At 43.9% G+C, this 23,935-nt stretch overlaps 2 protein-coding genes across 23 annotated transcripts in view; one reads left to right on the plus strand and one right to left on the minus strand.

Annotated features, from left to right (window-relative positions):
• Positions 1 to 2,654: 2,654 nt before the first annotated feature.
• On the minus strand, positions 2,655 to 11,529 carry ZNF140 (zinc finger protein 140). Of its 16 annotated transcripts, none has more exons than XM_021072901.2 (6): positions 11,263 to 11,449; positions 10,869 to 10,923; positions 9,747 to 9,860; positions 7,815 to 7,941; positions 7,303 to 7,398; positions 2,655 to 4,538 (listed from the first exon to the last, which is right to left on the minus strand). In XM_021072901.2, exons 4-6 carry the CDS (start codon positions 7,846 to 7,848, stop codon positions 3,370 to 3,372), a joined length of 1,299 nt encoding a protein of 432 aa, XP_020928560.1. In that variant the 5' UTR covers positions 7,849 to 7,941; positions 9,747 to 9,860; positions 10,869 to 10,923; positions 11,263 to 11,449; the 3' UTR covers positions 2,655 to 3,369. The 16 variants fall into 16 exon arrangements, with proteins under 16 accessions (XP_020928560.1, XP_084849528.1, XP_084849523.1 ...); XM_084993402.1 differs by having other exon boundaries at positions 7,303 to 7,401; XM_084993397.1 differs by lacking the exon at positions 9,747 to 9,860 and having other exon boundaries at positions 7,815 to 7,934; positions 11,263 to 11,529.
• Positions 11,527 to 23,935, plus strand: part of LOC146396517 (uncharacterized) — a 57,520-nt gene continuing 45,111 nt past the window's right edge. For all 7 annotated transcript variants that reach the window (XR_014825801.1, XM_084993408.1, XM_084993409.1 and 4 more), the window contains exon 1: positions 11,527 to 11,769. The gene's annotated coding sequence lies outside the window, so the exon portion shown is untranslated. The remainder of the gene's footprint in view (positions 11,770 to 23,935) is intronic.

Genomic DNA, 23,935 nt, shown 5'->3' on the forward strand with positions numbered 1-23,935 from the left:
CTAATTGGACCACTAGCCTGAGAACATCCATAAGCCGTGGGAGTTTTGGCCCTAGAAAAGGCAAAAAGACAAAATAAATAAAGTAAAAAATAAAAATGATTGTTAAATATGGAAAGATGTAACACAGATTTGTGTGCCAAAATGAATGAAAGCAACTATGAACTTTGGCAGCACCAACTTGGTACAACAAAGCATACTGTATAAATGAAAACATCCACAAACTATTAACTTTCTTTCTTCAGTGGCAAGTGTTTTGACATCTTTTACTGCATGATCTAGGAATTAACTGTATTTTAAATTATTTAATACATTATTTTAATTAAATTAAAAGTAATAGTATAGTTCTTATTTTCTGAAATATTTTACCACAAATGGATAAGAAGACTTTTGGGGTGAGTGACGTAGTTCAGAATGATGTTGCATGATTTAAGTTTTAGGGGAAGTTCTTTTATTTATTTATTTATTTATTTTTTGGCTGCACCCACAGCACATGGAAGATTCTGGGCCAAGGTTTGAAACTGCACTATGGCAGCAACCTGAGCCTTTGCAGAGACAGCACGAGATCCTCAGCCCACTGCACCACAAGAGAATTCCCAAAAGTTTTTTTTTATTTTTAGGGCCACACTTGCGGCATATGGAGGTTCCCAGGCTAGGGGTCTAATCAGAGTTGTAGCTGCCAGCCTATGCCAGAGCACAGCAATGCCAGATCCAAGCCATGTCTTTGTCCTACACCACAACTCACAGCAATGCTAGATCCTTAACCCACTGAGGGAGGCCAGGGATCGAACCCACCTCATGGTTCCTAGTCAGATTCGTTTCCACTGTGCCACAATGGGAACTCCCAAAAGTTTCTTGTTAATAAAATGATTCAGGCAATCTATTTGGAAAGCTTACTACCTTCAAGGCACTTCCTTCCTGAGTGCCCATCACTCACCTGATCATGGGTCTTGTTTCACTTTTTTTCTCCATCATTCTTCACACTCCCTTACTCCAGTAAAGCGGTCACATTTGGTTTAGAAATAGAAAGTCCTGCTTACAAGGACAAAATAGATAATTCAAAATATTATGGTTTTTATAGATCCTAGGGAAGAGAAGCAATTACAAGAGCAAAAGCAGAAGCATTCATGCCACTTCCCTGTACCAATTTTCAAACATTCCCTCTAGAACATGGAGTAGGAATTCAGCAGGTAGTTTAGAGCCCACCCTCTGGTATTTACTGTGGAGGAGGCAACAATACCTAAATTCAGGTTCTGAATTTGGAGGAATGGTAACTCCTCAGACCAGGTTCCCATAGTCCTCATAATTATATTTATTCCCATATAAAAATCAGGGAGCAGGATCTAATCAGCCCCATTCCTCCCAGAAGAAATCTATGGCCATACCTCTGAATGCTACAAACCTCTGAGATGACAAATAACATTCTTGTTCTTCAAAGACCACCACAGGGAGAGGGAAATTAATATGGCCAGCACTATAGGAAAGGGAAGATTTACACAATGGAGTTATTCCAGTGGAGTTTGAGGCATTAACAGTTCTAGAAAACCGAATGTTAGGCAGCAGCTATGTTTTTTTTGGGGGGTGGGGGGTTGTTGCTTTTTGTTTTTGCAGCTGCACCCAAAGCATGTGGAAATTCCTGGGCCAGGAACTGAACCTACACACCAGCAACCTGAGCCACTGCAGTGACAACACAAGATCCTTAGCCTGATGTACCACAAAAAAACTCCAGCAGCTATGCGTTTTGTGGTTACATTGAGTTGAAAAGAAATATGCCAGCTTCTCATTTTGTGAAAGGAAATTTACATATACATAGAAAAGTATACTTAAATGAGGCACTTATTTAAGTGCTAGATTACATATTTCATGTACTAAATGTGAAAGGTTCTTAAAAGGAGGCAATCAGGTGCTTCAAAGATAACATTTAAACTGGGAAAATAAAGGATGGGCAAGGTATACATGGAAAATGAAAAAACATAACCTGATTCATTTTGACGACTATGTGCTTTTACAAAAGAAAGTTCTAACTGTAAATGGAAAAAAGAGGAAAATTACACTGGCAATTTCCTGTGACGTATCTTATTTACATTTATTTCAGACTAAGAGTAAACGTGAGTTAGCATAACCTTAAGTCAAAACTCTGTCTCAAAGTTACAACCATAAGGTACTTAAAAATGTTTCTATGTTTGTGTGTGTGTGTGTATATATATGTATATATATATATACATACATATATATATATATATATATATACATACATATATATATATATATATTTTTTTTTTTTTTTGTCTTCTCTCTTTAGGGCCACACCCACAGCATGTGGAGGTTCCCAGGGTAGGGTCCAACTGGAGCTGTAGCTGCCGGCCTATGCCACAGCCACAAGAATGCACGATCTGAGCCTAGTTTGTGACCTACACCACAGCTCACAGCAGCTCCGGATCCTTAACCCACTAAGCGAGGCCAGGGATCAAACCCATGTCCTCATGGATGCTAGTCGGGTTCATTAACTGCTAAGCCAAGATGGGAACTCCATGTATAATGTTTTTATAGAAGATACTCTTCACTGTTGATGTCAATAATTTGATAGTTGCATTTTCAGAAGCACATTTGCTTTGGAAAAAAACAAAAAACAAAAAACTCAGCCAGTACCACATTAATTTACCATGAATCAAAAGGTTTATTTATAGCTTTTCTGAATTTGCTTTTAAAAAACAAAGCCAAAACAATCACCCCCCCCCCCCAAAAAAAAACTCCCTTCCCGGCTCGCTCTCTCAGTGTAACTTCCTGGAGTTCTAAGGTTCTGCCCAGTCATTACAATGGTGGTTTTCTCAGGATAATTCTGTAGGTCTGAAATACTGCAGTCACTCTATGTTAGGTTCTTTTAGAGGGTGCTTTTTCTCCTTAGAAAAGTATTTACAATTTAGTAAGTATTACATGGTACATGAAGGCATTCCTAAATCATTGTGTATGATTTTCCTTCATTATGAATTTTCTGATGTCCAGGAAAAAGTACACCCTCACCCATGCATTCTGTCCTGCTTGAGCTGACAGGGGCAGAATATGACCTCACCTCTTTAAAAAGTTTCTCACATTTACTGGACATGTATACTTTCCTGGTAGGAATTTACGAATGTAGGTCTAGGGAATCCTACCACATGAAAAATCTCAATACAGACTGATTTTGTCTTCTGATTTTACAGAGAGTGAGCAGCTATTAATGGCTTTCCCACATATTCCTGGGGTTTTTCTCCAGGACGTTGAATAGAGACCACATTTTGTCACATTCAACACATTCATATAAGGCTTCTTTCCAAGAGTTCTCTGCAATCAAAGTAAGGCATTAGCTGCTTTTGTTTATCAATCCATACATTCTTAGGTTTTGACTATGGTGTGAATTTCCTGGTGTTCAGTAAGGAATGAGTGGTAGTTAAACGAATTTCCATACTCAAAGGGGTTATGTAGAGTGTGTGTCCTCTGATGTTTAGCAAGGTTTGAGCTCCAGCTGAAGGATTTATTGCATACTTTACATACATAGGGTTTCTCCCCAGTATGAGTTATCTGGTGTAGAATGAGGGAGAAGCTCCGACTAAAGGTTTTGTCACATTCAGTACATGCATAGGGTTTTTCTCCAGTATGGATTTTCATATGTTGTGCAAGGGATGCATGCCATGCGAAAACTTTACCACATTCATCACATTCATAGAGCTTTTCTCCAGCATGAATTCTCTGATGTTTAAGGAGGAATGAATGGCAACGGAAGGCTTTACTGCATTCGTTGCATTCATAGGGGGTTTTGGAGGTATGGACACTCTGATGCCGGGTAAGGTGTGAAGAACGGCGAAATGCCTTCCCACACTCAATGCATTCATAAGGTTTCTCTCCAGTGTGTGTAATCTGATGGCGAAGGAGTTCAGAGCCACTGCTGAAGGCCTTCCCACATTTCCTACATACATACTGTTTCTTTCCTATGTGAATTCTCTGATGTCGCGTGAGGTTAGAGGCACGGCTAAAGGCCTTTCCACATTCGGTACATCCGTAGGGTTTCTCCCCAGTATGTGTTCTCTGGTGTTCAATGAGGAATGAAAGGTAACTAAATGTTTTATTACAGTCTTTACACTCATGTGGTTTCTTTCCAGTATGTATCATCTGATGTTTCACAAGATTTGAGATTTGGCTGAAGGTTTTGCCACATTCTTTACACACATAGGGTTTCTCTCCAGTGTGAGTCCTCTGATGTAACACAAGGGAAAAGCGCCGACTGAAAGTCTTTCCACATTCATGGCATCCATAGGGTCTCTCCACAGTACTGACACTCAGATGTTGGGACAGGGCTTCCTGATGGGAAACTGTCACTTGCCTGATACATTCCGGGTTTCCCTGCAGTATCTCAGTACCACCCACACGTTTCCAGCCTTCTTTAAAACTGGAACACTCAGAACCTTGGCTTAGAAACCTTTCCACCATCAAATACTGGAATGAGTCATCTTCATATATGATACTTTTTTGAGAAAATTCTTTGATCTCACCATTTGACTCTGAAGCTGAAAAAAAAAAGTAAATGTTTCTCATTTTCTGTATTGAGTAAAACAAAAGCCATTCTCCTAGTTTTTAATGAAAATTAAATTGAAAAACAAATCTTAGCATTGCATGGCTTTTATACTTGTCATATATGACATTGAAATCTAAGCAATACACCCAGAAATTCAGAAGACATCAAACAGAGGAGAGATGTAGGTGAGTAAGAAGAAAGACCAAAAATAAGTAACTGAAGGTAAGGAAGAAACAGATCTATCAGAAATATAAGTAACTGTGAGGGATAAATGGTTTTCTTCACCTCCACTTAAAACTTTATTTGCTGCCAGAATGACTTGAAAATGACAATTTCATAATGCTGCCAATAGACCGCAAGTGTTCCTCAGGTCCCACAAAGAAATCAGACTTGTTCACTTAGTGCCATTGGAACATTTTACAGTAATTTATTCTGAATGAATGAATGAATGAATGAAAGGTGTCTATGAAAAGTATCTTCTAGCATCCTCACACTAACTCTACTTTCCTAACTGCTATGTGAAAATCAGCTTAGGTTTTTTGTTTGTTTGTTTGTCTTTTGTCTATTTAGGGCCACATCCACAGCATATGGAAGTTCCCAGGCTAGGGGTCTAATCGGAGCTGTAGCTGCCGACCTACACCACAGCCACAACAACAAATTCGAGCTGCGTCTTCGACCTACACCACAGCTCACGGCAACGCCAGATCCTCAACCCACTGAATGAGGCCAGGGATCGAACCCACAACCTCATGGTTCCTAGTTGGATTCGTTTCCACTGCGTCACAATAGGAACTCCCAACTTAGGTTTTAACGGGTATCTTTCCATCATAGGCTTTTGACAGATAAACACAGGCCCTGCTTTTCTCCAGGCTAAATTTTAGTAAGGGATTTTATCATTTTGGAAGAACAGAACTTTATAACATGAAAATTTTAAAATATTCTCTCACACCTTTATTCTTAGGAATTCTTGTGGGGTTAAAAGGTCATGATGTATACAACTTATTCCCAAATGTTTCAGGAATAAAAAAAAAATCATACACCAAATGATAAAACAAACGGCAAAATGTTGGCAGCAGAAGATTGTGAGCAAAGGGCATATTGGTATTCTTTGTACTATTGCTGCAAATTTTCTGGAAGTTCAAAATTTCCAGCTTGGTATATAGATCGAAATTCCAGTATGTTATTTTACAGATTTCAACAAACTGATTCTAAAATTTATATGAAGAAGTAAATGACTTAGAATACTTAACACAGCACTAAGGGATAACATAGAGGACTAACATGTGACTTCAAAATTAGAGTAATCAAGACAGTGCAGTACTAGTGAAAGACCAGACAAACAGACCAATAGAGCAAAGAGTTCAAAATACACCTGCATAGTTATAGTCAATTCATCTCTGACAACACAAGGGAGCAAATAAGCCTTCTCAACAAATGGTAATGGAACTAGACATCGACATGCCTAACAGTGAATCTACACACAGACCTAACACTCTTAACAAAAATTAATTCAAAAAGGATCAGAGAGCTAAATGTAAAACAAAAGCTATAAAACCCCTAGAAGGTAACAGGAGAAAACCCAGATGTCCTTGGATGTGGTGATGACTTTTCAGATGTTATACCAAAGGCACAATCCATGAAAGAATTAACTGATAAGCTGGACTTCATTAAAATTAAAAATTTCTGCTCTGCAAAAGCCAGTGTCAAGAGAATGAGAAGACAGGCCACAGACTGAGAGAAAATATTTGCAAGACACATCTGACAAGAACTATTACCCAAAATATACAAAGGACCCTTAATAAAACTCAACACTAAGAAAATGAACAGGGCTCATGGGGTAACAAATCCATCTAGTATCCAAGAGGACACAGGTTTGATCCCTGGCCTCATTCAGTGGGTTAAGGATGCTTAGTGGGTTAAGGATCCCACGTTGCCATGAGCTTTGGTGTAGGTCACAGATAAGGCTTGGATCTGGCATTACTATGGCTGTGGTGTAGGCTGGCAGCTGTAGCTTCAATTTGACCCCTACCCTGGGAACTGCCATATGCTGTGGGTGTGGCGCTAAAAAGACATTAAAAAAAGAGTATGAGCAACTCCTGGGTCCCCACTGTGGCTCAGCAGGTTAAGAATCCCACTAGTATCCATGAGGACGTAGGTTCAATCCCTGGCCTTGCTCAAAAGGTTAAAAGATCCAGCATTGCTGCAAGCTGCAGTATAGGTCGCCAATGTGGCTCAGATCTGGTGTTGCTGTGGCAGTGGCACTGGCAGGCAGCTGCAGCTCTGATTGGATACCTAGCCTGGGACCTTCATATGCTGCAGGTGTGGCCCTAAAAAACAAACAAAAAAAAAACAAACAAAAAAAGAGCAACTCAATTTTAAAATGCTCTAAAGACTCAAAAAGACACCTCACCAAAAAAGATACACAGTTGGCAAATAAGAATTTGAAAAGAGTTCTTATCCTGGCTCAGCAGTAACAAATCCAACTACTGTCCATGAAGATGTGGGTTCCATCCCTGGCCTGGCCTCACTCAGTGGGTTAAGGATCTGGCATTTCCATGAGCTGTGGTGTACGTCACAGAAACAGCTTGGATCCTGTGTTGCTGTGGCTGTGGCATAGGCTGGCAGCTGTAGTTCCGATTCAACCCCTAGCCTGGGAACCCCCATTTGCCGCAGGAGCGGCCCTAGAAAAGGCAAAAAGACAAAATAAATAAAAATTAAAATTAAAAAAACTCCCCATCAGCTTCTAATTCACTCACCTGAAAACAGGTCTCTGTTCACATCTCCTTTCCCCAGCCAGGGCTCTTTCCCTTGCTCCAATAAGGAAACCACATCTGGCTTCGAAATGTTAAGACCTGCTTGCAGAAATGAAATAAATTCAAATTTAATCTTAAGTTTGAATACTCAGAAAAGAGGGGCCTTTAATAGCAATGCCTGATGTAAACATGAAAGATGTCTAAAGATTAGGTGAAGTTATAACTCCCTCTTAAAAGCTAGTAAAAAAAAAAAAAAAAAAAAACTTAGGAGTTCTCTGGTGGCATAGTAGTTAAGGAATCAGCATTGTCACTGCTGTGGCCCATATTCAAGCACTGGCCAGGGAACTTCTGCATGCTGTGGGAATGGCCAAATAAATAAATAAACAAAATATTTTTAAATTTAAAAAAACCCCAAACTTACTTCCCTTGGGTACATTCAGCCAGACAATCAAGATTCACAACAGCCATCCTAAAGGTCAGATTCTGACTGAGGGGAGATGAGAAGAAATACCTACCCAGTGAGACCAGGTGGCCATAGTTCTCCAACATTACATGTCTGTACAAATCCCTTTGAGCAGGCTGAAGCCATTCCCACTCCTCCTGGGAGAAGTCTATGGCCACATCGCTGAATGTCACTGACCCCTGAAAGATATACAGACACCTGCACAACCAACACCCAATTCTCCCAAAGGCCCCTGATCAAAAGTGAAATGAATCTCACTCTGGAGGGTGGCCAGAGTATATAAGTAGTGCAAGGGCAGTTTTTAGGATCCAGGGCAGTTTTTAGGATCCTGAGTAATTACTAAGAGTATAACTACAGCTGTTTTGTTTTAAGGTATTAATTAGAGGAAAGAAGAAAAAAACACATATGCTTTGTCCTGAGATAATTTACAATTTTGTGAAAGATAAAGGATTATACATGTAAACAACATGGATTTCTGACTCTGGTTGTAAAAATTCTTAAGGAGTTCCCATTGTGGCTCAGCAGTAACAAACCCAACTAATATCTCTGAGGACGCAGGTTTGATCCCTGGCCTTGCTCAGTGGGTTAAGGATCCATCATTACCATGAGCTGTGGTATAGGCTGCAGACATGGCTCAGATCTGGCATTGCTGTGGCTGTGGCATAGGCCTGCAGCTGAAGCTCCAATTCGACCCCTAGCCTGGAACTTCTATATGGCATAGGTGCAGCCCTAATAAAATAAAATAAAATAAAAAATTTTCAAGATTGCACAATACTTTACAAATAGTGATGGCCATTCTTTTATGTTTAATGGGGAATGTATATTTTCCCTGATATCAGCCTATTTTAATATGATTGAGCAAGAATTTCTTCATGGTCACAACAGGCAGACAGCAGCAGCATCCTGTTAAATGGGGCACGCACTCAAGTTTATCACAGCACCCCGTTTCTGAAGAAATAGCTGTGAAATTTGGAAGCAACTTTAGCAACATCACAGAACAAGACGATAAAGAGGAAAGTACAAGGTCCTCCCAAGGAAGGAATTATAATACCTCCCAGGATAGAATCTAAAGCTTTTTCCCTCAGGGTTAGTGGGAATAATAGGCCCCTGCTTTGCAGCCTGGTTTTGCACTTGAGTGACTCACTCAATAAGTGTTAGGAATGATTACAAATTTTAAAAAGTCCCAAACTAGGAGTTCTTGCAGTGGTGCAAAGGGATAGATGGTATCTGCGGTGGCATGGATGGAGTTCAATCCCCAGCCCAACCCCGTGCAGTGGGTTGTGGATCCAGTGTTGCCTCAGCTGTGGCACAGGTTGCAGCTCCACTAAGATTCAATGCCTGGCCCAGGAACTCCAAAGGCCAAGGGATGGCCAAAAAATATAAAATAAAAAAATCCGGGAGTTCCCGTCATGGCGCAGTGGTTAACATGGGGTTGCGGGTTCAATCCCTGGCCTTGCTCAGTGGGTTGAGGATCTGGCGTTGCCGTGAGCTGTGGTGTAGGTTGCAGACGCGGCTTGGATCCCGTGTTGCTGTGGCTCTGGCATAGGCCAGTGGCTACAGCTCCAATTGGACCCCTAGCATGGGAACCTCCATGTGCCACAGGAGCGGCTCAAGAAAAGGCAAAAACACACACACAAAAAAAATCCGAAACTAGTAACAGCCCCAGAAGTATGACAGAGCTATATTTTACAGGGTTTTTTTTGTTGTTTTTTTAATTAGAGCCACACCTGTGGCAAATGGAAGTTCCCAGGCCAGGGGCTAAATCAGGGCTGTAGATGCCGACCTACACCACAGCCACAGCAGTGCCAGCTCCAAGCCACATCTTCAAACTATGCCATGTGGCAATGCCAGATTCTTAACCCACTGAGCAAGACCAGGGATCAAACCTTTATCCTCATGGATACTAGTTCAGTTCTTAACCTGCTGAGCCACAATGGGAACTCCTAAAAAGGATTTTTTTTTTTGTCTTTTGAGAGCGACTTACCCTGCAGCTCACAGCAACACCAGATCCTTAACCCACTGAGCAAAGGCAGGGATCGAACCCACAACCTCATGGTTCCTAGTCAGATTCGTTCCCGCTGCGCCACGACGGGAACTCCTAAAAAGGATTAAGTGCCTATAATCTCTTACAGGTTATTGACCAATAAAGGAAGCTGTTTCCTAGTGTAGAAGTGGGATCTGCAGCACAGATGGAAACTGGACTCCCAGCAAGAGACCCTCTACATTAGGAGACAACTAGGACAAGAAGAGAAGTGACACTAAAAGCAGATGCACTAATTAGGAATGGCTGGCCTTTTTTTTTTTTTTTCCTGTCTTTTTAGGGCAGCACCAGGAGCCTATGTAAATTCCCAGGCTAGGGTTGAATGGGAGCTGCAGCCAAAGAACTACACACCACAGCCACAGCAAGACCCGGATCCTTAACCCACTGAAAGAGGCCAGGGATTGAACTCTAGTCCTCACGCATATTAGTCAGGTTGCTACCGCTGAGCCACACCTTGAACTCTCTAGTTGGCCTTATTCCCCACCTCTGTGAAGCACAACTGCCAGCATGGCATTTAGCCTCAACCACAGCAATAATTAGTGTTCCTTGCTAAAGAAACTAAACGTCATGCCTGAAAAATGAGCTCTGTGAGTTCAAAGATGTTGTTTTGCTCCCTGCAGATCCCCAAGTCCTAGGACACGTCGCGCATTAAACCACCAGAAGGGGCTGTCAATGTGCAGACCGCACACCCAGTTTCTGGTCCACAAGCCCGGGTTGGGGCTCTTGGATATACATTTCCAAGAAATTATTTGGTGATACTAACAGTGCTGTACCAGGGCTCACACACTGAGACCACTGGTACGGGAAGTAGACAATAAAAATAATGCCAATTAACGCAGAGGGAATGAGACCTTCTAATACCCGGGGGGAAGAGGAACATGACAGCCAGGTCAGAAACCTGCCCACGCCGGGCCTGCGCCCCCTGCCCCCACCCCACCAGAACCCTCTTCCCTCCCCGGATGTACACGAGAGAGAAAGGGGCGAGGGTGGGGGGAGCACGGGGTCGGGGAGGAATGTTTTAGGAGAAAGCAAGCCTCTCTCCCCCAGAAAGGCACACCAGCTTACCCAAGACATGGCTCCCGGCAGGGCCCGCGGAAAGCAGAAAATGCGGACGGCAGGGCTGGCAGGGAGAGAAAGATGCTGAATGCGGGGGCCGAAGGGCCGCGCCAGGTAACGGGCCCGGACCAGGGTGCCGCGGCTCCGCATTCCCCGCCCTTGTCACACAGCTGCACGGGCCCGGGACAACCCCCTCGCCGCTGCGGAGGGGCTCCGGGCCCGGACCTGACCCGAGCCCGGACCTGACCCGCGCCCGCCGCGCCACCGCCTTTAAGGGGGCTGCACCTCGGGGCGTTTCCTCCTCGCTGCAGGCCATGCGGGCCCACGCTTCCCCAGCTTGGGATGGAGCCCCCGCCCCCGGCCCCGGCGGGGATCGGCGTGGCAGGGCGGGCCCTTCCCCTACCTCGGCCCGCGCAGGCCAGGCGCTCAGCTCTTGGCTCTGCGAGCAGTGACTCCGCGCCGGCGCCCCGCAAACTGCGCCTTCCGGAGCCTCAGAGACGGACGCGAACCAAGCCAGGGCCTGCCGCGGCTCGGCTTCCCAAGACCCACCGCGGTCTCCGCGCATCGTGGGCAACTCGCCCACACACACTACAACTCCCAGGAGGCGCCGCGCCCACGGGGCGGGGGGGCGGGGACGAGCTTCAGTTAGGCGCATTTCCCAGGGCCCACCGCGGCCGCAGCCTCCTACAGAGCAGTCCTCCCCACTCAGACTACAACTTCCAGAACCGACTGCAGCCCCAATACCTCCCTCGAGGACCCCCCATCCCTGACAGCTGCAATGGCTGACTGTATCGGTGAACTGAAGGAAAGGACCTGAGCCAGGAATGCCATTGAAGGCTACTGCCTTCCGTATCCTGGATTCTAGGAGCTGCGGGTCAGGGGAGACTGAGTCAAGATGTTACCCAATCAGGTACGGCTTCTCGAAGCTCGAAAAATCAATGCTTGGGAGAGACAAATGTTGGTGTCAGGGAAAGGTGCTTTTATTCAGAATGCCGGCAATTCGGAGAAATGATGGATTCAGTGTCCCCAAAAGCCACCTCTCAGGATTCTGCTGGGCCATGAAAGTTTTAAAATGAAGTCATCTCAGTTAATGGGTCGGGGGGAGTTGTCAGGTTGCTGGCTTGTGAACCCGGTGATGTAGTTTGGTCGCAAAGTTTGTTGCAAGATTACTGAAGAGGAAGCTAGGGAAGCATTGTTTAGTCATCTGTTAATTGCTCTTTCTTTCTTTCTTTCTTTTCTTTCCTTCTTTCTTTCTTTCCTTCCTTCTTTCTTTCTTTCCTTCCTTCCTTCTTTCCTTCTTTCCCTCCTTCCTTCCTTCTTTCTTTCTCTCTTTCTTTTTTTTAAAGGCCGCCCGAGGCATTTGGAGTTCCCAGGGACAAGAATCAGATCCCAGCCACAGCTTCGACCTAAGCCACTGTGCCAGGCATGTAACCTACGTCCCAGCGCTCACAAGATGCTCCCAAGACCCCACAGATCCTATTGTGCCACAGCAGGAATTCCTGCTTATTCTTTAGACAAGATATTATGTGATCAAAAGATTTGAAAGGTGTGCTAGCGCTGGAGCTGAACAGGGGGGTTCCTGGTTTAAAAGTTAGTTGCAATGTAGCTTTGCTAAAGTGACCAGGAAAGGGGCCTCCTGCTGAGGTTGGTTTCCTGCAAAGAGCTGCTTGCAAAGAAACAGTTTAAAAGAAGATTGTAGGGAGTTATCTTGTGATGCAGTGGGTTAAAGATCCGGCACTGTCATCGCAGCAGCTCAGGTTGCTGCTGTGATGTGGGTTTGATCCCTGACCTGGAAGCTTCCACATGGCGTGGACGTGGCCAAACATATAGCTAAACAGAATAAATAAGTAAAAGAAGAGTGTAGGAGTTCCATTGTGGCGCAGGGGAAATGAATCCGACTAGGAACCATGAGGTTGCAGGTTCAATCCCTGGCCTCGCTCAGTGGGTTAAGAATCTGGCGTTGCTGTGAGCTGTGGTATAGGTCAAGGACACAGCTTGGATCTGATGTTGCTGTGGCTGTGGCATAGGCCTGCAGCTATAGCTCCAATTGGACCCCTAGCCTGGGAACCTCCATATGCCACAGGTGTGGCCCTAAAAAAAAATGTGTAAAGGACCCATTAATGAATTGGATATGGTTGATGGGGGAGAAGGAGGAACTAGTTTTCTTGTTTGGGTGTTTACAGTTCATTCTGTAAAACCTCTTCAACCACTATGTTATCCATTCTACTGTTCACCTTCTACTTAAACCACAGATGACTTGCCTGTATCTTTTGGTTAATCATTTTATTTCACTAAGATGACAAATACAGGAAAAGCAAATTTAAGAGAGAAGAAATGGATTCTTTTTAGTACATGTTGAGATTGACGTGTGTTTGTGCTTAATCTTAACTACCAATCTTGTCCAAAATATTATTTCTCACCTGCCATCTTGCTATAACTTCACCACATCAATTTCCTCCAAATCTTTTCTTCATACAGAAGTCAGCCTGATGTTTATAAAAGCAATTCCAGGAGTTCCCATTGTGGCGCAGTGGAAATGAATCCGACTAGGAACCATGAGGTTGAGGGTTCAATCCCTGGCCTCGCTCAGTGGGTTAAGGATCTGGTGTTGCTGTGGCTGTGGTGAAGGCCAGCAGCTGAGGCTCTGATATACCCCTAGCCTGGGAACTTCCATATGCTTCTGGTGCGCCCTAAAGAGACAAAAAAATAAAATAAAAGCAATTCCAAAATTTGATTGCTCTGAAACAAAGGCAGAGGTCCTTAACATAGTCCCCAGTAGTCTGCATGATCTTACCCCATCTGAATTTTCAAGCTCTTTTTACATTACTTTGCTCCGGTAACTCTGCTAACCTTCTTTCCCCATATGTCATTCATGGCAGGACCTTTGAGCATGTTAATTTACTCTACCCCTGAGAAGGTTATCTGTCACTACATACCATAAATTAATTAGCTCATTTCAGTTTATACTTCAGAGAAGTGTTCTCTTGAGGCAGGAGATAAATGGGTCCCAGCCTAAGCAACTAGAATCTGTCCCCTGTGGACAGATACTTCAAGATAAAGATTATGGCAGGAGCAGGGAGGAGCTGTGTCCTGCTTGGATAAAAGATAAAATAGACCACACATTTCTCATTCTTGAGGTCGAGATCTCCCGAACTGCACATGTGCAAAAGTTTCCTCAAGGGTCAGAGAAGGGAGGGGGCAAGTAGACCATAATATGATCTGATAACTTCCCAGAGTCCCTCCAGCTGGAATGCATCTTGGCTAAAAGATGTCCGCACAGAGGGGAGGGTGCTGAGTGAGACCAAATATGGACTTGAGGCCAACAGAGCAAGATTATCAGACAGAGGAAGACTGCCCCCATATAAGCGATTTAAACCACCCCACAGCTCCCTCTCTCTGTGTCTCTCTCAGCTGATCTGTGCTTTCTCTGCAAATGCCTTCTCTCCTAATAAACACCTTACTGCCTCACTACTTTTTGTCTGCTGATTCCTTCCTCAAAGCAGACAAGAGCCAGGGCCCTGGTCCTAGCTGCTAGCCCCTGATGGTTAGGATTTGGTGCTTCTCCACTGTGGCCCAGGTTCAATCCCTAGTCAGGGAACTGAGATCCTGCTTCAGGCTGCCACATGCTGTGGCCACCCCTTGCCCACCTTAGATCACTCTGATCCTAATGTAATCTCTGAATAAGATTACTTTGGTTGTAAACTCTCCTTGAACCCTATCCTTATTCTCTTTATAATTTACAATAATTTGCATGTTATGTTTGTAATTATATATGTGTATTTGTGATTATTTTTTTTTAGTAATTAACTACCTCATTAGACTAAAAGTACTATGAGTCTAGAGACCATTTTGCTTATCACTATACCCATAACTAGCACATTGCTTGGCATAGCATGAGGCTCAATGAATGACAAATGAATTTTATCAAAATTTAATTTTGTCATATGATGAGATTTAACTCATTTCATCATATGAGTTAAAATATCTCGCTTTAGTTTAATTTTTGTAAAAATCAACAACCCAGTTCATTAACTAGTTCTTACTTCTCTTATGTGAAATACCTCCTCATATCCTTTGCCTGTTTTTCCATTAGGATCCCTATGATTTTATTACTGATTTGTAGGAGTTTTTGTGTGGTGAGATTTTATTTTTGTCTTTTTAGGGCCGAACCGGCAGCACATGGACGTTCCTAGGCTAGGGGTCCAATAGCAGCTATAGCTGCCAGCCTACGCCGGGGCCAGAGCAGTGCCAGATCCAAGCCAAGTCTGCAACCTACACCACAGTCCATGGCAACACTGGATCCTTAACCCACTGATCTAGGCCAGGGATCGAACCTGCAACCTCATGGTTCCTAGTCGGATTCGTTTCTGCTGCACCACTACGGGAACTCCTAGTGAGATTTTATAACCTTCATGTATATGTTGCAGATACAGCACATTCTCACAAGTCATTACATGTATTTTCCCTTTATATGTGATGGGGTTGTATGTGCCTGTGTACAGGTGAGCACACATGCTGTACTTTGAAATTTTTATGAAGTGAGAACTATCAGTCTTTTTCTTTTTGACTTTTTTTTTCTTTTTAGGGCCACATCTGTGGCATATGGAAGTTCCCAGGCTAGGAGTCTGATTACAGCTGCAGCTGCTGGCCTATGCCACAGCCACAGCAATATGGGACCCAAGCTGTGTCTGTGACCTACACCACAGCTCACAGCATGCTGGATCCTTAACCCACTGAGCAAGGCCAGGGATTGAACGCACATACTCATAGATACTAGTCATGTTTGTAACCTGCTGAGCCACAACAGGAACTCCATGACTTTTGAATTTCTCTTATTTAGAATGGGTATCCACATTCGGAGTTTTGTTTTGTTTTTTGTTGTTGTTTTTTGGGGTTTTTTTTGGGGGGGTGGTCTTTTTGTCTTTTTAGGGCCGTACCCGTGGCATATGGAGGTTCCCAGGCTAGGGATTCCAAGTTTTAAAATATACCTTAGGGACTTCCCATTGTGGCTCAATGGTAAGGAACCCAACTAGTATACATGAGGATGGGGATTCGATCCCTGGCCTTGCTCAGTGGGTTAAGGACCTGGCATTGCTGTGAGCTGCAGTGTAGTTCTCGGACTTGGCTCAGATCTGAAGTTGCTGTGGTTGTGGTATAGGCTGGCAGCTACAGCTCCAATTTGATCCCTTGCATGGGAACTTACATGTGCTGTAAGTGCGGCCCTAATAAGACAAAAATTTAAAAAAAATAAAATATACCCTACACTCTTCTAATACTAAATCCCTTTATATCTGGGTCTCTTTCAGAATCCTCTGTTTTGCCCCCGTGATCTGTTTGTCTATTCCTATACCTATCATATTGTTTTATTACCATAGCTTTCTGATAGGACATGTACCCTCTTACTCTCCTTTCTAACTTTTCTAGGTTAGTCTTAGGAGTTTGTGTCCTGGAGAAATTTTGAATATAGCCTTATTCCCTATACAGACTTACTAGAAATTCAGTTGTGACTATTCATTTGAAGAAAGAAATGACACACTCTCTGTAGGGGAACAGTTAAATAACAGTGAGTATCTCACCTGAAACCATGGAAGCCAGAAGGAGATGGAACATTTTTCAAGAAAAAATATTGTAAATCCTTAATTCTCTGTCTAGCAAAAATGCTCCTCAGAAATGAAGGGAAAATAAAGACCCCCAGATGATGAAGCCCTTCAGGTGAAGAAAAATTAAGAATTTGTCAGCAGCAGGCCTTAAAGACTGGCTAAAGGAGGTTCTACAATTATAAAGGAAACGATAACAGGAGGAGGGCTAGAACTTTAAAAAAAAAAAGTGGGGAGTTCTGGTCATGGCGCAGTGGAAAGGAATCCAACTAGGAACCATGATGTTGTGGGTTCCATCCCTGGCCTCGTTCAGTGGGTTAAGAATCCAGTGTTGCCATGGGTTGTGGTCTAGGTCGCAGGCATGGCTTGGGTCTGGCATTGCTGTGGCTGCAGTGTAGGCCGGCAGCTGCAGCTCTGATTTGACCCCTAGCCTGGGAACCTCTATATGCCGTGGGTGCAGCCCTAAAAGGACAAAAAGACACATACACACACACAGAAAAAAAAGTGAAATGGGTGAAAATAAGGGTAAACATAATGGACTATCCTCATGAATTTTTAAAATCACGTTTTCCTTTTTGGCCACAGTATATGGAGTTCCTAAGCCAGGGATCAGATCCGAGCTGCAGTTGTGACCTATGCTGCAGTTGCTGCAACACCGGATCCTTAACCCACTGTGCCGGGGCAGGGATCAAACCTGCATCCCAACACTCCCAAGACACTGCCGATCCCATTCCAGCCCACCAGGAACTCCTAAAATCACATTTGATGGTCTTATGTGTTGCTTCCATTTACAAAAAGGAAATCCTTCAGTTATATTACAGAGTGAGGAGAGTATAGGGGCTGACACAGAAGTGAGGTTTCTGCACTTCAAAGTGGGAAAATGACAATACCAGTAGATTGTGTTAAGTAGGGTGTGCATATTGTAATACACACACACACATAAAACCTATAAAGAAAAACACTCAGGAGTTCCCGTCGAGGCACAGCGGAAACGAATCCGACTAGGAACCATGAGGGTGTGTTTAATCCCTGGCCTTGCTCAGTGGGTTAAGGATCCGGTGTTGCTGTGGCTGTGGTGTAGGCCGGCAGCTGCAGCTCTGATTCGATCCCTAGCCTGGGAACCTCCATATGCTGTGGGCGCTGGCCCTCAGAAAAAAAAAATCCTTTAAAACTACTCCATCCTATTGTTGCTTCTCTCACACTCAAATTAATCTCTATCATATCGCCCTGGTTTTAACTTTTTTTTTCTTTTTTTTTTTGCCCTGACTGTGGAGTGCAGAAGTTCCCAGGCCAGGGTTCAGACCTGGGCTACAGCAATGACAATACCAGATGCTTCACCAGCTGAGCCGCCAGGGAACTCTTTTAAAAAGTTGTTTAAAATGATTATTGTCTATCTCCCCTCATAACATAAGCTCCTGAGAGCAAAAACCTTTCAGTCTTATTTGCACCCACCTCATTGCCTAGAACTATGGTTCATGGTAGGTGGTACATGGTATGTAGAGGCTCATAAAATATTTTTTCTTAATTGTATATATTCAGTTAGCATCTTTTTGTCAATGTGCATCTTTCATTGTATCAATTTATCATAAATTAGTCAAACAGATTAAAGACTTAAATGTTAAAAATGAAACTATAGACAAAACAATTTTATATCTGATAATGTTAAATTTATGAGGTGAAATCTATGCTTTATAGTTGATCTCAATATGTTTTAAAAATCTTTTTCATCTATGTATAAGTATTTGTATAATTATATGATACTTTTATTGCTTCTCTTATCACAATTATAAAATTATCCCTTTTGGGAGTTCCCACTGTGGCTCATTGGGTTAATGATCCAGCTTGTCTCTGTGGAGGCATTGGTTCAATCCCCAGCCACAAAGTGGGTTAAGGATTTGGTGTTGCCATGGCTGTTGTGTAGATCACAGCTCCAGCTTGGGCTTGATCCCTGACCTGGGAACCTCTATGCCACAGGTGTAGCTGAAAATTTTTAAAAAATAAATAAAATTATCCCTTTTGAAATTTATATTTTTTAGTGTGGTATTATTATTTTGTCCAAAATGTTTGGTCATAGGTCCCAACAATGTCTATAGAATAAAATACTCTGCTTATTTTTTTTTTAATTTATTGAAGCATAGTTCGTTTACAATGCTGTGTTAATCTCTGCTGTGACTCAGTTATATGTATATATTTTTCATATTCTTTTCCCATTATGGTTTGTTACAGGATATTGAACATAGTTCCCTGTGCTATACAGTAGGACCTTGTTATTTATCCATTTTATATATACTGGTTTGAATCTGCTAATCCCAAATTCCCAGCCCTTCCCTCCCTCACCCCCCTTCCCCTTGGCAACCACACGTCTTTTTTCTGTGTCTGTGTGTCTGCTTATGTTTTGTAGATGTTGATTTGGGTCATATTTTAGATTCCACCTATAAGTGATATCATGTGATATTTGTGTTTGTCTGCTTTATTTCACTGAGTATGATAATCCCTAGGTCCATCCATGTTGTTGCAAATGGCATTATTTCACTCTATTTTATGGTTGAGTAATATTCCATGGTATATACCTACCACATCTTTTTAATCCATTCCTCTGTTGATGGACATTTAGGTCATTTCCAAGTCTTGACTATTGTGAATAGTGCTGCTATGAACACAGGGGGTGCATTTATCTTCTCAAATTATAGTTTTTGTCTGGGTATATGCCCAGGAGTAGGATTGCTGGATCATATGGTAACTCTATTTTTAGTCTGAGAAACCTCCATACTGTTCTTCATTGTGGCTGCTCTTCATTTCTAAATCAAATTTCTTCAGCGGCCCAGAGATCACACAGGGACAAACAGGAAGTCTTCTGTTCAAAGGAGCTTCCAGACTCTGCCACATGAAGAGAGCTTCTGAATATATTTTTAAGAATAAGAATACATAAATACATCCCTCTCAGGGTTCTTTTATTGACTCTAACGTTTTCCTCTTCTTTGACTTGCAAATAATAATTTCAGCAGCAGGGATCAGAAGCAGAGACAAACAAAACCTTCCTTAAACTGATTTTATGAACATGGTATGTAAGTTTTAAATCTGGAAGGGATCACTGTGAAGATGCTAAAGGACGGTTTGGGTTTTTTGGGTTGGATTTTTTTATTTTTTTATTTTTTAGGGCTGTATCTGTGGCATATGGAAGTTCCCAGGCCAGGAGTCGAATTGGAGCTATAGTTGCTGGCCTACACCACAGCCACAGCAATGCAGGATCCAAGTCATGTCTGTGACCTTCACCACATCTCATGGCAACACCAGATTCTTAACTCACTGAAGTGAGGCCAGGGATCAAACCCACATCCTCATGGAAACTAGTCAGGTTCATTACCACTGAGCCATGTCAGGAACTCCCTAAAGGACAGTTTTAAGGGAAAGCTTCCCAGTAGTCAAAGCTGCAAGCAGGACACTGGAAATCTGCTTCCTATAGGACAGATGGCTGGGGATATGGACACAAGCTGATTTCTTGGCTGGTTGTCAGAATCCTGATGGGAGCAAAAGTGGAACATTAAGGATAAGGAAGCATAAGAGAAAGGTGATGTGGTTGAATTTGGTCATGGAGGAAAAGGATGTGGATTTTTCTGTCTCACATTAATGCCTAGAAGAGGCAGAGACAGCAGACAGGACAGTGTGACTCATCGTGTGCCCATCACTAGCTTCAGATCCAATGACCCATTTTATAGTAAAGAAAGTATAATAATAGGGTCAGTGGGAGTTCCCACTGTGGCTCAGCGGAAATGAATCCGACTAGTATCCATGAGAATGCAGGTTCGATCCCTGGCCTCGCTCAGTGGATTAAGGATCTGGCATTTCCATGAGCTATGATGTAGGTCTCAGACTCGGCTCAGATCCTGCATTGCTGTGCCTGTGCTGTAGGCTGGCAGCTGCAGCTCTGATTTGATCCGTAGCCTGGGAACCTCCATATGCCTCAGGTGTAGCCCAAAAAAAACAAAAAACCTAAATTCTGCTACCAGGACTATTCCATTCCAGAATCCTACCATCTCCTCTGATATCACAGGTCTTATTTCAGTGGCATCATTCTCCGACTTCACCCTTAGCCAACAACGCACACTTTACAGGATGCTCAAGCTCCCCTCACCCAGTAGTTTTTCAGTGCCCCAGTAGAAGTGTCTTCTGAACCCTCTCAGAGGTCAAAATTGAGGGAATTGGTGAATGAATTACTCATGATAAATCCATATCAACTATCATATTTTCTTAAATCCCTATAGTATATCAAGGAATTTCAGGTATGTTAGTGCTGGCCTTGGCCAAATCCAGTTTCCAGCAAATAACAGGTATTGACAGATCAACAAAATCAAAATCTTGTTTGTTGTAAAGGCTAACAGACAAACTTCTGCCAAGATGGAAAAAGAATAAAGGAGAATTCTTTTTTTTTTTTTTTTTTTTTTTTTTTGCTTTTTAGGGCCACACTTGCAGCATATGTAAGTTCTCAGGCTAAGGGTCAAATCAGAGCTGCAGCTGCTGGCCAGAGCCACAGCCACAGCAACCCAGAATCCAGGCTGTGTTTGCAATCTACACCATAGCTCACGGCAATGCCAGTTCCTTAACCCACTGAGCAAGGCCAGGGATTGAACTCGCATCCTCATGGATACTAGTTAGGTTCATTACCGCTGTGTCATAACAGGAACTCCAGGATTCACAAATATTATTAATAAAAAATACATAAAACCACAGGTGCAGAGGAGATACCAAATAAGAAAATAACTAAAATTTGATGTCAATAAATACATAAATCACTAGAAAACCAGCCTATGCAAACTTCCTGAATTATCTATAAAGCAGTGTGCAAAAATGTGAATGCCAGAGAGTCCCCTGGTGGCCTAGCAGTTAAGGATCTGGCATTGTCACTGCTGTGGCATGGGTTTGTTCCCTGACCTGAGAATTTCCACATGCTTCAGACATGGCCCCCAAAAAAATGGATGCTGTCTTTCCTAGCAAATTGCTAAACCTTTACAGGGTCATGGCCTGTCCTCTGGAATGCGTGTAGTATATCAGGGTCATCCTGTCTGGCCAGCACAATTTCACCACTGTGGTGTTCTATGTGTGTCCAGATAGTCTGGATCTTCTCAGACTACATTATGACAGCCCTGGGGTAAAACTGAAAGTGTAACGTAGTCTGCTTCATGGTAATACAAACTTTTTTGTTTGTTTGTTTGCTTTTTAGGGCCATACCCGGGGCACATGGAGGTTCCCAGGCTAAGGGTCAAATCGAAGCTGCAGCTGCTGATCTACACCACAGCCACATAAACCTGGATCCTCAACCTGCCTTGTTTTTCTCATGGTAATGCAAACATTTTCTGATCCTTTTTCCTGAGTAGGGTAAAAAGAATACATTTGTCAAATCAAAGGCTGCACACTATGAACCCAAGGGCATGTGATCTGCTTAGAAACAGCACCATATCTGCAAGTTGAACCTCTGCTTGGTTGAGGTTGTGTCTCGTCTTTAGTGACTCCTAGGACACACCAGGCTTCTACAGTCTATCCCTACTGAATTAAACAGGGAGGTGACAGGAGCACCAGCACGGCATCCTTCAGGTTTCTAAGGACAGCACTCATCTCTACCTCCTCTCATCCTCTTACCTGGAATGCAGTACTGGTTTTATTCCTTTTCTTTTGTTTCGTCTTTTTGGGGCTGCACCCATGGCATATGGATGTTACCAGGCTAGGGGTCCGGTTGGAGCTGCAGCTGCTGGCCTACCCACAGCCACAGCAATGCAGGATCCAAGCTGCGTCTGTGACCTATGCCACAGCTCACAGCAATGCAGGATACTTAATCCACTGAGCGATGCCAGGGATCAAACCCACATCCTCATGGATGCTAGTCAGGTTAATTAACTGCTGAGCCATATCAGGAACTCCAGTACTAGTTTTATTTCTGTCTTATCTGGGGAGTAAGTTTCAGAGTCTTCCATCTGGCCTTCCCCTTCCCCATGGTGACCCCTTGACCAAAGACCAGGATCCAATGAAGGGATCCCTCTAATTGCCAAGCTGTCAGTCTGTCCAGTAGCATGGAGATTCTCCTCGCAGGGCTGATGTATCAACAGCCACTACTGAAGGTCCAAACTAAGAGCCCAAGGCTGAGCCCCCATACAGACCATCCCTTGGGGAGACCAACTGGCACTCATTGTCAAGGTGAAAACTTTGGCCCTGAAAAGGCCAGTGTTTGGTTCCAGAGGAAAAACACATATTCCAGGTGTGAGTTTTCTTTACTGCCCACAGAACCTCAGCCAGCACTACTACCCAAAGGCTTACACAGAGTCTGATCAGCCAGTTCCACCAACACCATCTCAGACCAGAGGGCCCACCTAACAGCCGAGGAGTGTGAAAGACCATGCTCTGCACAAAAGGACCCACTGGATACATAACATACCTCACTGCACAGGTACCAGCACCTGGAACCTTTGAAACAGCCCAGTGAAAGCACTGCTAAAGCCCTGGCTTGGAAGCAATATTCTATCAGGACTGGGTGCTGCCATTCGAGTGCAGCCTATAAACTGAACCAAAGACACACAGTGCTGTATCCTCAAGTAGAAAGACCCATGGGTCTAGGAGCCATGGCATGGAAGGCAGGGCTGGCTTCCCCTGCCCCCACCAGTGAGTCTCTGGGGTTTTGTGCTTCCTGCACCTCCACTCTGGGCTGCGTGGGGTTAAAGGCCTTGATCCCCAAAGGGGACACTTTTCACCATGGGTGGTGTTCTCTGCTTCATTATCCAGACACAGTGGTGGGGACTGTGCTCCTTGTGTCCAGGGACGAGGTCAGAGGAGTCGCTGTCTGGGCAGGGGTGTTGGCCATGGGGTAGGGGCTGCTACCCCATGGGGTAGGGAGGAGTCCGAGAGGACTCAAGTGGCCCACCCAGGTGTTTCTCTGGCCTTCCCTGCCCAATGGTGACAGTAACTGAAGATACACAACAGCTTGTCCCTGAGAAGGGCACGGTGACCAGGGCTCAGACCCGCTGCAGGCACCCAGGGAGCTGCCAACACCAGTACAGGTGGTAAATGCCTGAGATGGGAAACAGGTGAGAGAAAACAACTGCAACAGAAGGGCTGCAATCTCTCCCAATCTTCTCCTTCTTCAGACATGCCCAGCTGTGGAAAAGTGGGCCTGCAGTGGAAGGGAGGAACTGGGCAGCCAGAGGTGCATCTCCCAGGCGCCCCCTCAGGAGCACCTGCTGCCCAGCAATAGGGACCTCCTCTGCAGAGCTGGCCTCAGAGGAAAAGCTGCTTCCCCCCAGGTCACTGTCTGCCTGGGGCAGCTGGCCTTTGCTGATTACAACCCAGGGTCATAAGGGCCTGACCATCTTAGCCAAACATGAGACTCCTGTGGGCACTGCTGACTTCAGGACTTCACTGGCCTGGCCAAGATCTCCACAACCTACAGTCCATGAGACTTCTCCCTCTGACCAATCCTTTCCATTTTATCCTCCT

This window comes from Sus scrofa, chromosome 14, assembly GCF_054392235.1.
Source record: "Sus scrofa isolate SSC_HxYL_T2T_F1_AM1 chromosome 14, Sscrofa_HxYL_maternal_Yorkshire_Landrace_v2.0, whole genome shotgun sequence".
In the NCBI taxonomy this organism is placed as follows: domain Eukaryota; kingdom Metazoa; phylum Chordata; class Mammalia; order Artiodactyla; family Suidae; genus Sus; species Sus scrofa.

What these genes read in the sequence shown, in the direction of transcription:
- ZNF140 (XM_084993398.1), bottom strand. Translation starts at nt 11,424, where the DNA reads ATGCGCGGAGACCGCGGTGGGTCTTGGGAAGCCGAGCCGCGGCAGGCC. An exon ending in TGGCCACCTGGTCTCACTGG is followed by an intron (nt 7,399 to 7,814) that starts GTAGGTATTTCT and finishes TTCTGCAAGCAG; the next exon opens with GTCTTAACATTTCGAAGCCA. An exon ending in GAACAGAGACCTGTTTTCAG is followed by an intron (nt 4,539 to 7,302) that starts GTGAGTGAATTA and finishes TTTTTTTTTCAG; the next exon opens with CTTCAGAGTCAAATGGTGAG.